The sequence below is a fragment of the Chionomys nivalis genome, chromosome 4, assembly GCF_950005125.1.
Source record: "Chionomys nivalis chromosome 4, mChiNiv1.1, whole genome shotgun sequence".
NCBI lineage: Eukaryota > Metazoa > Chordata > Mammalia > Rodentia > Cricetidae > Chionomys > Chionomys nivalis.
In genome coordinates this window covers 66,705,297-66,718,812 of record NC_080089.1, presented here as the reverse complement: position 1 = coordinate 66,718,812, position 13,516 = coordinate 66,705,297, and the positions used below count along the sequence as shown (strand labels likewise).

At 45.0% G+C, this 13,516-nt stretch overlaps 1 protein-coding gene across 3 annotated transcripts in view; it reads left to right on the top strand.

Moving 5' to 3' along the window:
- Window positions 1-13,516, top strand: part of Tln2 (talin 2) — a 422,622-nt gene that overhangs the window by 280,262 nt on the left and 128,844 nt on the right. For all 3 annotated transcript variants that reach the window (XM_057766343.1, XM_057766341.1, XM_057766342.1), the window contains 5 exons: window positions 5,041-5,208; window positions 6,461-6,755; window positions 8,904-9,070; window positions 11,033-11,161; window positions 12,695-12,808. In XM_057766343.1, the coding sequence (XP_057622326.1) occupies window positions 5,041-5,208; window positions 6,461-6,755; window positions 8,904-9,070; window positions 11,033-11,161; window positions 12,695-12,808 (873 nt within the window). The remainder of the gene's footprint in view (window positions 1-5,040; window positions 5,209-6,460; window positions 6,756-8,903; window positions 9,071-11,032; window positions 11,162-12,694; window positions 12,809-13,516) is intronic.

The following is a 13,516-nucleotide window of genomic DNA, read 5'->3' as shown; positions in this document are numbered from 1 at the left end:
GGCTCACTACGTATCTGAGGGTGACTTTGAAATTCTGGTCTTCCTGCTTTCTTCAACGTGCTACGATTACAGGCATGTTCCATCATGACTTGCTTATGTGGTTCTGGGAATAGAACACAAGACTTCGTGCATGCTAAGCAAATACTCTATATCTCTGACCCTGGGCTTTTTAATCACTTTTGTTTAAATTGTCATAATGCAATATATAGCTATATGTGAAACACTGATTATGAAATCAGAAATCTCAAAAATTTAAATATAGAAGAACTGACACTAACTACCAAATTCAGAAAAATGACATCCCTTTTTTCTTTAAAGATATATATATGTCTTTACACATAAATAAATGCTCTGTCTTCATGGACATCTGTACTCCAGCAGAGGGCATCAAATTCCATTATAGACTGTTGCAAGCTACTATCCAGTTGCTGGGAATTGAACTCAGGACTTCTGGAAGGGCAGCCAATGATCTTAACTACTGATCCATTGCTCCAGCCTGGAAAAAAATTCTTTTTATCAACCACTTGATACCTTAAATACATCCTTCCCACAATGCAAGAGGATGCATTTTTTTTCTACATCCCCTTTGACCACCTCTTCATTGGTCACTGACATCATACTATTTTCTAGAAAGAGATCAAACAGCTTCCTCTCTTAGCTTTCCCTGGCATTCTGGCTTTTTACCTCATGGATGGCCACATGCCACTTGTCTTATTTAGGGTTACTGTTGCTATGACGAGACACCATGACCAAAGGAACTTGGGAAGGAAGGGGTTTGTTTGGTTCACACTTCTACATTGTAGTCCATCGCTGAAGAAAGCTAGGACAGGAGCTCAAACAGGGCAGGAACCTGGAAATAGGAGCTGATGCAGAGGCCATGGACGGGTGCTGCTTCCTGGCTTGCTCACCATGACCTGGTCAGCCTGCTTTCTTATAGAACCCAAGACTGCCAGCCCATGGATAGCACCACCCACATGGACTGGGCCCTCCCCGATCAGTCATTAATTAAGGAAATGCCTTATAGCTGGATCTTATAAAGGCATTTTCTCAGTCAAGAGTCCCTCCTTTCAGATGACTCTAGCTTGTGTTGACATAAAACTAGCCAGGATACCATTTTCCCTAGCGTTACTGGGGCAGGATGTGTCACATGAACTAAATCATGATTGTATGTGCGAAGAGAAACTTACACTTTCATCCATAGTAGTGTCTTTGTCTCCTTCCTGTCCCTGCACTTGTGGTTCTGGGACCCCAGGACCCATTCATGTCCTGAGCTGCAGTAGGATGTTCAGTACACAGTAGAGACTAGGTCCCAATAATCACTTCCCGGAAGTCATTTCTACACTGAGATTTCTAGAAGCCTTCTTACTATGTGCAGAATTCACCACAGATCACATAATAAATAGACCCCACTGACACCTACTCTTGTCCCCATCCCAATTCCCTTTCAGATCTCCATACTGTCTTTGTGCTGGCCTCACATTTTATATTGGTACAGGTAATTCTCCTAGGCAGATAACTCTTAGGAATTCGGTCTATATTAGATTCAGCTGCTAGCTTGCTAGGCTTCATTATCTTTAAGCACTCAATTTACTTTCCTCTAAAGTATTGCTTTCTGGAGACTGGAGAGATAGTTCAGACAGTAATGTACTTGCCATGAAAGCGTGAAGCCCCCAGTTAAATCCTCCATTCTCATGTTTAAAGCTGGGCATACACAGTAGTATGTGTATTTGTAATGTCAGCACTGGAAAGACAAAGACAGGAAGATCCCCTGGGACTCACTGCCAGCCGGCCTAGCTGAGTTGGCAAGCCTATAGTCAGTGAGAGACCCTATCTCAGAACAAACAAACAACAAACAAAAACAAGGCAGACAGCTCCTGAGGAATGGTACCCAAGCTTGTGCTCTGGTTTCCACACTCAACTGCACACCCAAAAACAATACTTTGTCCGGTGTCGAGGGCAGTGGAGGACATGCTGTTGATTCCTGTCAGGCGTGCCACTTGCTCTTACAGTTTTCTGAAGCTTTGCATCCTCTCTGCCTTTGATGGATTGTCTACAGTGTTCAGATTCAGACTCCGCCTCCTGTTTGGCCACGCTGAATGGTCCAGAGAGTGGGGTCTTTAGAGGAGGATTAGCGTGGTGAGATGAGCTTCCCAGCCTCCTGCAGTCATGGGTCCACTGGCAATGGGTTTCCACTCTGATCTTGTGTCTTGAGCTCCAGGGTGGAGCCTCCCTTGTGTTCTCAGTGTACTGCATGTTCCCAGAGCTGACAAGGATTTATTTCACACACGCTACACAACAGTGGACTTATTGAAAAGTTTGACAAAGACCTGGTCAGCAGCTCTAACTGCACGATCCCATTCTTTTCCTATTTGTTTTGGAAGAAACAGAATTTCTTTAAATGACTCAAACAAAGTCCTTTGTGACAATCGTGGTCATGGGTGACCCATTCTTGGTCCCTGTGCAAGCAGATGGATTCGTATCACATGAAATACTGCTCTGGTTGGCTTCAGAAAGTTAGGCTTTAAAGTCTTGTTAGTAATGTGTGACATCCAAATTGCTTTTAACTTGAATTCAGTGACAGATGTCCAAGATCGGTGGGGGGCTGAAAGGAGAACAATCCTTGAGAGCCATGCAGCAGCTAAATGCCTCCTGACTCCTGAAAGTGTCACCAGCGTTTTCTTGTACCCCCAGACACTGCCACAGACCCATGAAAGGGCACAGTAAATGGTTCTTTTAAGACCATTTTATTTTCATCCATTTTAAAGTCAACTTCTTTTTTTCCATTTTATTACATTTGTGTATGTGTGTGCACATGTATACATGTGTGTGTGCGCGCGCGCGCAAGCTTACCACTTTACCACTGTATACATGTGAAGGTCAGAGACAACTTAAAGAGTCTCCTTTAATCATGGGGTTCCCAGTGACCAAACTCTGGCCATCAGGTATATCAGCCAGTGTCTTTTCCCTAACGAGCCATCTCCCCAGCCCCCAAAATCAGTTTCTTTAGGCTGTTTGCTACTTTTTAGAATTACCTGGGTTGCATGTATTTATCAGCAGTATGAACTATTCAGGCTGAACACCATTTCCAATATATTTTCTCATAAAATCTTTCGTTGTAAAGACCCTGTGGGTGTCCTTGATGTTTAGAACCAAATGTGCTTTTTTTAATATATATATATATATTAATATATATATATATATATTAGTTGATGAATAACTAAAGACTTCTGACCACAATTCCTCTGGAGAAATGCCTTGACATGCTTGCTCAAAGTAACAGTAGCTTGGGTGCTAGGGAAGGTACTTCTAAATCAAATAAGCTGCTTTCAATATTTGCAGCACTGAAGTAAATTAAATGGAGAAGTGTTTCCCCTTCAGGTCAGACAGACAGGGGACAGATCTGGCGGTTGTAATCAAAGGATTCTCCCCCTTGCAGGCGAATGCCTTTCATAAACTGAGCTTTGAGTTCCCAGCAGCCCTCGCACACTTTCTTAGAGAAGGTTGTTGTTGTTTTGAGATAGGGTTTTATGTAGTCTAAGCTGGCCTACCAATTAGATTAGCCCAAGACGACCTTGAACCGCAGGTCCCCTGCTCTGCCTCCCAAATTCTGGGATTACAGGAAGGCACCACCTTAGCTGGTTCATAGGCATGGCACCCAGGGCTTCACCTCTGCTAGGCAAGCTGTCTGCTAACTGAGGCATGCCTCCTGATCCCCATCATCTTGCCACTAGTTTGTTTATGCAGGTTCTCTTCTGCTCGCATAATCCAATCCCTATGCGGAAAGTTCCGAACACTGAGCATAAGTTATGTTCAGAGCAGTCTTTGGCTCTCCGGCTGTAGGCGTTGGTGCCATCAATTTGTCTGTGTGTGTCATATGTTGCTTTCTGGAGGCATTGAAGCAGCTGACTTTTGAATCGTAACAAGCAAGATGTTCGAAAGATAAATTTTCAACTTACGCTGGGGCATGACGGTTTGGAGGCAGTAATTCAATGCCTACCTACTGCAGGTGATAGTAGTGCTATCTGAATATGTATTTGTTTCTCCTGACACCACACATTCATCACACATATGAGAGTCTAGGATCAACGGGAGAACATGAACGTGAATCATCAGTTACACCCTTCCCCTTCAGTCTGTCTTCTTTCATGTTTAAATTTGTGTGCGGTATTTTGGGGGATCTATATATGTCCTCATATGTGTGTGTATGTGTCTGTTTGGTAATATGCACATATGCATGCACATGAGTACCAGAGTTTGATGTCACATGTCTCCCTCAGTCACTTACTCTCCACCGTCCTTTTGAGACAGTCTAGTCTGTCTTGGGATCAGAAGCTCACTGATTAGGGTAGGTTTGAGACAGTCTAGTCTGTCTCAGGATCCAAAGCTCATTGATTAGGGTAGGTTTGAGACAGTCTAGTCTGTCTCGGGATCAGAAGCTCACTGATAGGGTAGGTTTGAGATGGTCTAGTCTGTCTCTGGATCAGAAGCTCACTGGTAGGGTAGGTTTAAGAGTGTCTAGTCTGTCTCGGGATCAGAAGCTCACTCATTAGGGTACGTTTGAGACAGTCTAATCTGTTTTGGGATCCGAAGCTCACTGATAGGGTAGGCTGGCTGACAAGTTAGCTCCAGGGATCTCCCTGTCTCTGGGCTGACAGCACATCTCAAGCATGTGCGCTTGGCCTGCGGCTTTCTACATGTGCACTGGGGATCCTCAGGTCCTGGTGCTTGTGTGTTAATGGCTGGGCCCTCTCCGCAGCCCCCGACCTGTTTTATATGAAACCTGTGCTACTCGTTGTCTACAGGGACATATTTTGTTATTAGTATACAAGTTTTTCCTCTCATTTCTTATAAGGATGAGCTGGCATTTCAAATAATAAAGGGAAAAAAATTTAGGTGATGAAACCCTATAAAAGCCAAGTGGGGTTTTAATAGAAAGTTTGGGTGCATTTCATACAGTTTTAGTGTTTGAAGGGTAATTTAAAAAAAAAAACAACAACAACAACAAGAAATAAATGAGTAGTTTTGGTCCCCTTTTCCTAGGATGTTTTAATGAGTCTGGCTAAAGCTGTTGCCAATGCCGCTGCCATGTTGGTACTCAAGGCGAAGAATGTGGCCCAGGTGGCCGAAGACACCGTCCTACAGAACAGAGTGATTGCTGCAGCCACCCAGTGTGCTCTCTCCACCTCCCAGCTTGTGGCATGTGCCAAGGTAAGCCGGCTGGCATGCCAGCCCTTCCTACAGTGTCATATATTCTTACCTATCATCAGTCACTAGGTCTGGAGCTTCCTTCCCATGGCTGCTTTGCGGGGACATGATAGAATTTTTTGTTTGTTTGTTTGTTTGTTTAGATTTGGGGCATATTTTTGGTTTTTTGCAGCAGTGGTTGGGAGACACCGTTCTCAGTATGTAGCTTGGTTCTCCTGGAACTATCTATGGAGACCAGGCCAGCCTTGAACTCACAGAGATCTATCTGCTTCTACCTTCCAAGTGCTGGAATCAAAGTTGTGTGCTACCACACCCAGCCAGACATGATAGGATTTTAGTATAATCAGTCTAATTTTGTTTTTATTGTTGGCTTATCTATTATTAGGTGCAAATTGCTGCATCTCCCTTTCGGCCTCTCAATGCATCTTATTTCCAGTGCATAAAAGAGGCTTTACAATGGGTGGCACAGGGGTTCATACTGAACCCACAGCTTCCTGGGGAGGCCTACTCATCCTTCCTGTGAATGGCTCCAGGGTGTGTTCATTGTATCAGAATCACATGACTGGGTTTGCCCAGCAGTCCTGCACATTGAGCAGGCATTAGCCTTCATTTACTGATGAAGAACCTGGGATGACTCTGTGTTAATGAGGGGCCTTCGGCCGTGGAAATAAGCAGCAGAATTGCGATTATGACTCAGACCTGCCCCGACTCGAGGTGCCCTTCCGCTCCATCATGCATGTCTGCTTCTCCAAGGATGGGGCTTCTGCTTCTGATCTTTCCATTTCCTGCTGTGTAGATCTGTGACTGACAGTGGCTTTTCCCACCTGGGATAGGATTTGGAGTCTTCACAGGCATCCTTAGTGATGCTCCTTGTTAGCCCTGGAGTCCACAGAGGCCTGACAGACTTTCCCTAGCCTTTGAGGAAGAACAGGCAGAGTTTCAGATGGCCTCTGGAAAATGCATGCAATTCTTTTAGGTAGTCATTTGCCTTCTCTCAGCCTAGAAGAGTCACTAAGAGGAAAAGCATATAAGTGATAAATATCAAAACTTTGTCCTTGTTTAATTATGGGGCATTGAGGACTGCCACGCATGGCTAATTAGTAGGATTTCTCAAATAACAAAGAAAGTATAATAGTGTGGGGGTTATCACATTGGTATATATGCTAACTGAAGATCAAAGGGACCTGAGGGAGACGCTGGGCATCCTGGGGCACCAGGAACATCCCCTGCAGCAAACTTTTCTGTGTCTTTCCAGGTCGTGAGCCCCACCATCAGCTCTCCTGTGTGCCAGGAGCAGCTGATCGAGGCTGGGAAGCTGGTGGACCGCTCTGTGGAAAACTGTGTCCGTGCCTGCCAGGCGGCCACTGGCGACAGTGAACTTTTGAAGCAGGTCAGCGCGGCAGCCAGCGTGGTCAGCCAGGCCCTGCACGACCTCCTGCAGCACGTGCGGCAATTCGCCAGCCGTGGCGAACCCATTGGCCGCTATGACCAGGCCACCGACACCATCATGTGTGTCACCGAGAGCATCTTCAGTTCCATGGGTGATGCTGGTGAGGCACTGATTTGGTGGAGGAGGGACTGGTTAGGTGTGGGTTTTCCTCATGGTGACAGTCACTTTCTAGGTGAAGGCTTCTAGAGTAACCAGCGGGAGCAAATAGAGTATCTTCCTTAGTCCGAAACTTCCTCACTGAAGCACAGGGAAAGATCCGGGAGTCCTGCCAACCTGTTCCAGGGCCATAGTTAAAAGCCTCATCAGAATTTCATTATTTGAATTTATAATATTAATAAGTTCTTTTATCCCGTTTGCAGGACATAGTTGGTAAAGTCAGAGCAGCCACCCAAGGAATCAGGAACAAAGCTTGGAATGAAGAAATTTATGTAGAGATCCACTAGAAGTGTGGGGGGTCAAGGTCACTATAGAAAACCAGGAGGGACAGCAGATGAGATTGACCCACTCCGTGTTAACATTTCCTGGGGAAGTGTAGAGTGGAACATTTTAATATACTGTGATAAACTCATGCTATAAATTAAAGCTATATATGCAATATACCTTTCCAGCCTGCTGAAAAGCAAACTGCTCTGAATTTATCCGGTCACTGTGCCCTCTCGATCCCAGAACTGACCACTTGATCTTTGTACTGATGGTAAAATGGCCGCTATAGAAGACAAGTTAGCAGTCCCATCCTAGAGCACCTCTAAATTTAAAGGTTGTGGATATGGAGACAGACGGAGGCCCCTTCACAGCTTAAATAAACATCATTGTGTTATACATTCTATGAATTTTTTAAATGACAGGATAACATCCCATTTTGGAGGCATCGTCATACAGTTAACCAATTACCTTTTTTCTCAGTGCTAGGAATCAAACCCAGGGAGGGTTCTGGCTGTGTGCTGGGCACTGAGCTTAGCCTCTGGCCTCTGACTGCTCATCTGTTAATAGACTTTTAGTTTCCAAGTTGGTTTTGCTTTTACTAAAATGTTCCTATGTGGAGCCTTCTTAAAAATGTGTCTTCACTTGCCTTCAAAGTTTTGTATGTACCGGCGGTGCCTATGTGTGGAAGTGCCCAGCCAACTGATACTCAAATTTTGAAGTTTAAACTTCTTAATGAAATTTCTCTCTAAAAAGGATTTACAGCCCTACTAACTGCCTGTACGAAGTCCGCTTCTTCTTGCTTTGCGGTGTGCAACCATGTTTTATAACAAGTTCTGGGAGGCGGTCCTTTTGTGTGGCTAGTTTTTCCAGACAGACTCTCTTCTGTAGTCAGGGCTACTAGCCTTGTGCTTGTGATACTCTGTTGGCCGGTGATGTACTGGGACTCCAGGTGTGTGCCACAGGCCTGGCAAGTGTTTGGTAGTTATTGAGAAAATTATCTTGTGCTCTTTTTTTTTTTTTTTCGAGACAGGGTTTCTCTGTGGTTTTGGAGCCTGTCCTGGAACTAGCTCTTGTAAACCAGGCTGGTCTCGAACTCACAGAGATCCACCTGCCTCTGCCTCCCGAGTGCTGGGATTAAAGGCGTGCACCACCACCGCCTGGCCTGTCTTGATGTATTAAAGCTTGTCTCCCCTCAGACAAGCTATGGAGAGGAACCGGTCCTTTCCCTAGAATGGTTTCATTTTTAGTGTTATAATAGACCTCCCACTTCTGAAAGAAAGTTCAAATAGACTTTTACAAAGTCACAGGCACAGCGAGGACAAACAGGACAAATAAAGTCTCCAAACCTGGATCTGGGTGATGGTGACACATGCCTGTAATCCCAGCACTTGGGAGTCAGAGGCAGGCAAATCTCTGTGAGTTTGAGGCCAACCTGGACTACAGAGTGAGTCCCAGGACAGCTGGAGCTATTGCTCAGAGAAACCCTGCCTCAAAAAACCTAAATAAATAAATAAAAATGAATTTTAAAACTCCAAACTGTGGGTGTATCTCATTTTGGTAAATTGCTTAGCTATAAGAAAGCCTTGGGTTCTGCCCCTAGCACCTTATAAACCAGACATGGTGGTGCTTGCCTATAATCCCAGCACTAAGGAGATAGAGGCAAGAGGATTTGGTGATGCTTGACTGTATAGCGAGTTAGACGCTGACTTGAGACACATGAAACCCTGTTTCAAACAAATAGCAATAAAAAACCCTTCCTAACCACTGAGATCATTCTAGACAGAATGGTAAATAAACATCCCATACCTGCTGTCCTGTCCTTTAGGTGAGATGGTACGCCAAGCTCGGGTACTGGCCCAGGCCACGTCTGATCTCGTTAATGCCATGAGGTCAGATGCGGAGGCTGAGATTGACATGGAGAATTCTAAGAAGCTCCTCGCAGCTGCAAAGCTCCTGGCTGACTCCACCGCCCGCATGGTGGAAGCCGCAAAGGTAGGGCATTTGGTCTTTTGGCTTGAAATGCAAACACTGTTGAGTGTTAGGGTTTGAAGCTTACCTTCAAAGGTGAAGGATGGAGTATGGGTTTCTCCTTGTTGAATACTTGAGTGGCTTTGTAACATTTAGCACACTTGGGATAGCAGAGTTGTTGACCATGAGAAAGAGGTGCTGACTCAGCACAGACAGCAAAGCATGACTGCTTCTGCCAGCATCGTGATTTTCTCATTGCTGCAACAAAATGCCTGTTGGGAGTAACTCAAGGGATGAGGGATTTATTTTGGCTCACAGTTTGAGCACACAGTCCTTCAGGGTGGCAGAAGCGGTTGATTGCTGGTCACATTGCATCCCTAGTCATGAAGCAGGTAAATGCAGGTGCTAAGCTGCCTTCCTGTTTTTAGTCTGAGACCCCAGCCCTGTGCAGTGGGACTGCCCACACTTAGGATGGGTCTTCCCACCTCAATCATCTCAGTCTAGAAACTCCTTTGCACTTGTGCCCAAAAGGTTGTTACATGGTGATCCTAAATCCCCTCAAGTAGATGATCAAATTTCAGCATCGTATTTTGTCTCAAAGGGAATAAAAGAGTATCCACTCCCTGCATTAACTCCAGCCTGTCATGACTTGAATCCTGCATATCTCAGTAAACCTGACAAGATTCTGAGGACAGGCCCAGCTAAAGTACCGTGCTGCAGGGGCTGTGGACCTACACAACGGATACTGGTGACCGCTACGTGGGTGCCATACTCTTTTGCCAGTTAAGGGCAGCAGCTTTGCACTTTTAGTATAGTTGGGTGCCAGCTGTTTGTCTCCATTCTCCCAGAATACTCCCCAAGGACACGATTTCTTTTGCACAGCCTTTAGCAGACTTTTTGTAGGACGTGCATACCCCTGTGGCCTCCGCACCTCCTCTCATCATGCTCCGTTCAAGCCCGTGTTTTTCCAATGGAATCTTCATTTTTGATATTGACTTTTGCCTTGAAATGTTCCAGCAGCGATGTGAAAACATGCACCGTCAAGGTGTGTCATGCCAGTTAGGATACCTGATGGGGAGAGATTTATCAGAGCCTCTTTCTTCAAAAAAGAAACTGAAATTGACTCACAAGAGCATATACTTCTGTCCATCACTCTGAACATTCGCTCCATGTGCATTTTCACCATATGTATGTAATTAGTTATCCTCGACCATAGCTTCCCCTCCACATTACAGAATGTTAGAGGTCAATCCCAACTATACACTGAATTTCTCACTGTTCTCCATCCTTTGTCTGTCTGTCCCTCCCCCCACCCTTCTCTAATAAAGACCATTCTGTTTTCTCCTACAATAAGATTGACTCTTTTTTTTTGTTTGTATTGACCTTCAGTGTTTGGCATAGTAGTAATTGAAATCAGCAAACAGGAAACAGTTGATGGTTTTGTTTTTGTTAAGTAAATCATGCCCACACAACTGTTCTTCCTCCTGGAATTAGATTCCCAGGGCCTTTTATCTTACAAGATTTGTAAAATTAAAGCCCAGACTAGAAGAAAATATATTTCTTTTTACTTAAACTTCAGCTGCTAAATGAAAATAGAAAGCATGCATACTAATGTAGTATTTTGTGATAATGCCTTAAATGTCTTTGAAGCCTTGAGTTTTTGAAATCACCAGTTACAAGATAATTTATACAGACACCCCAGACTGATTTACAATGTTACTTCTTATAATTGGAACTGCATAGCCATGAGGCTTGGTCTTTATTATAATGATGGTGTTTGTAGGGGCTGGGGATGTGACATTCAGGAGACTGTGGGTTCAGTCCCAGCAACACAGCCTGGTGGTCCATTGCTATGATCCGAGTTGACGGCTTTCTATTCCAAATGCTATGCGTTATTAGTTAGAAGTGAAATTAAAGGCATGCGTTTAGCAGCTGTGACCTACTGCCCCTGGGTACTTGAAATATCTGTTTCTTCCACCTTTGCAGGGGGCTGCAGCCAACCCAGAGAATGAAGACCAGCAGCAAAGGCTGAGAGAAGCTGCCGAAGGCCTCCGAGTAGCAACCAATGCCGCTGCACAGAATGCTATTAAGAAGAAGATCGTCAACCGGCTGGAGGTCAGGAAAGGGGCTGGCTTTTAGGGTGCCAGCTGTGACTGCAAAGAGTTACCTGGAAAAAAAATCAAATCACCAAAATGATGCCCCTATAAAGAAAGCCAAATCAAAGTTAGCAGTGTTGGATAGTTTGGGTATTTTAAAAGAATTGACACAATTTGAAAAATTGCTTTAGTTCATAGCTGCCAAAGGCTCAGGTTCAGAGTTCAGCATTCAGAAATAGAATGAAGTCTTTTTACAGGAAGACTGGGTTCTTTTTTCCTGCATTAAAGAATATATTCAGCAGACCAGCCATGCAGAGTTCCTGTTCTGTTGGAGGCGATGATTTTTCCTAGAATTCTAGAGCAGGGCCAGGGAGCAGGGTGGGACTGAGAAGGGAGGAAGAAGAAACTTTTTTTGTCATTTCTTTTCAGAATATTTTTTTCAATTAAAGAGTTGAAAATAATAGGCACAAACTATGTAAGAAAAACATTTCTTTCCATGGACGTTAAAATTAAAATGTGGAAGGATGGAGGTCAAGTGACCTGGCTCTTTAATGTGAGTTCCCCGCCCCCATAGACAGTCCGCTGGGCTCTGTAAGAAATCAGCCTCATTATTGGAAGTAGACAAAAGATAGAACTGGATTAATTACCTCAGAGGGGTATGTCATATCTGAGCTGAGGCCTCTGCTGTAAGAGGAGGGACATGGACACCTCCGTGGACATAAAAAGCAGCCTGGGCCTCATGGGGCAGATTTTCTTTCCCTGGAACGTTAAGACTTCGTGCTGCTTGCCAAGGCCATCTCAGCATTGCAACTGTCTCTTGTCTTTTTGTATTTTCAATTTCCATTTCTTCCGTGGTAAATTCATACGTGAACGTATTTAGATCATATCCATCCACGTTGCACTCCCCAGTTCCTGGACCATTTCTCTATATCCCCTTCCTAACTTTACGCCACTGGCACTACCCAGCACCTCCTCTTCCTCTAATAATAATAATTCACTCAGTCCAAATTATGTTGTTTACATGTGCATGGGTGTAGGCTCCCTCCAGGAAGCATAGGCAACTATGATGGGCTATGCCTCTTCTTTTCCTATTGGCCATCTACTACCAGTAGCTCCTCCGCTAGGTGTGGGGTCTCATGAACCTCTTCCTGCTCCATGCTGAAGAGTTGGCTGGCTTTATCATTTGCAAAACTGGGGAATGTCAGGGTAGAAAGATCGAATAGCCAGAGGTCGGGGAGGTTCGCTGTGAAGTAACATCTTCCGGGTATGACAGGGCTGTTGTGCTCATGAACTCACAGGCACCTATGCTGGGCAGCACAAGACCTGTAACCGATCAAGCCAGTCTTATGAAAAGCAAGTGAGGTGAGCTTGCTTGCCTTCCGGTCCTTACCTCTTCATTCGGGATTGCAAACCCAAGGGAGGCAGCAAAGAGTGACAAGGTTGAGATCATTGGTGACTTTAAAGACATAGTGTCTGCCCCAGTCATGGAAAGGCAAGGCATATGAATTTGCGAGTATAATATTGGACTGACCTGTGTCATTATCCTCTGCAGGTTGCAGCCAAGCAGGCTGCAGCTGCTGCCACGCAGACCATTGCAGCCTCCCAGAATGCAGCTGTGTCCAACAAGAACCCCTCAGCCCAGCAGCAACTGGTCCAGAGCTGCAAGGTAAGCTCACTGTGTGCCGAGGGCCAGGTCTGCAACATGTTACTGATAGCATTAGACCTCCACATGCCCTGGTAATTCATTTAAGGCAGGTCTTCCAGGCTCCTAATCCAGTTTGCGGTGGCTCCATGCTCCAGGTGTATACACGTCTGGTCTTTGTCCATTAAGTAGATTGTCTGTGTTTGGAAGGAGTGGCTTTTTCCTTCCAGCATTATCTTTCCTTTATCCACATTATTTTTAAGAGACTGAATTAAATAAAGAGAATTGATGAGGCCATTTCAGAGCTTTGAAATAGAAATGGAAATGAGCCCTTGGCTTTCCAGAACTCCTTCCCCTCTGGGAAGCTGGTCAAATTCAGTCTCTACACACTACAGCACGTTGGCTCCCTGCTTTCTCCTCATCTGGGGTCTGCTTTGTCCCATCTGCCTTCTGTGGCCTCATGTTTTGGTGCTTTCTGCTACCTGCTGCTTGTTTGTCTCTGTTTTTCTGGAGCAGGGGCATTGGTGCTGTGTTGAGGCCAGCTTACCACAAACATTCTCTGTTCCCACTAAGAGGCTTGACTCTCCAGGACACCTTTGATGGGTACCAGATACATCATCTTGCAGAGCCATTGGCCACACATGCTGGGGCATCTTACTTAGACCGTTGACAGTGGAGGCTGGTGACAGGCATGTCTGATTGTGACAGTTCTGACAGTTAACCTGTTGTGAT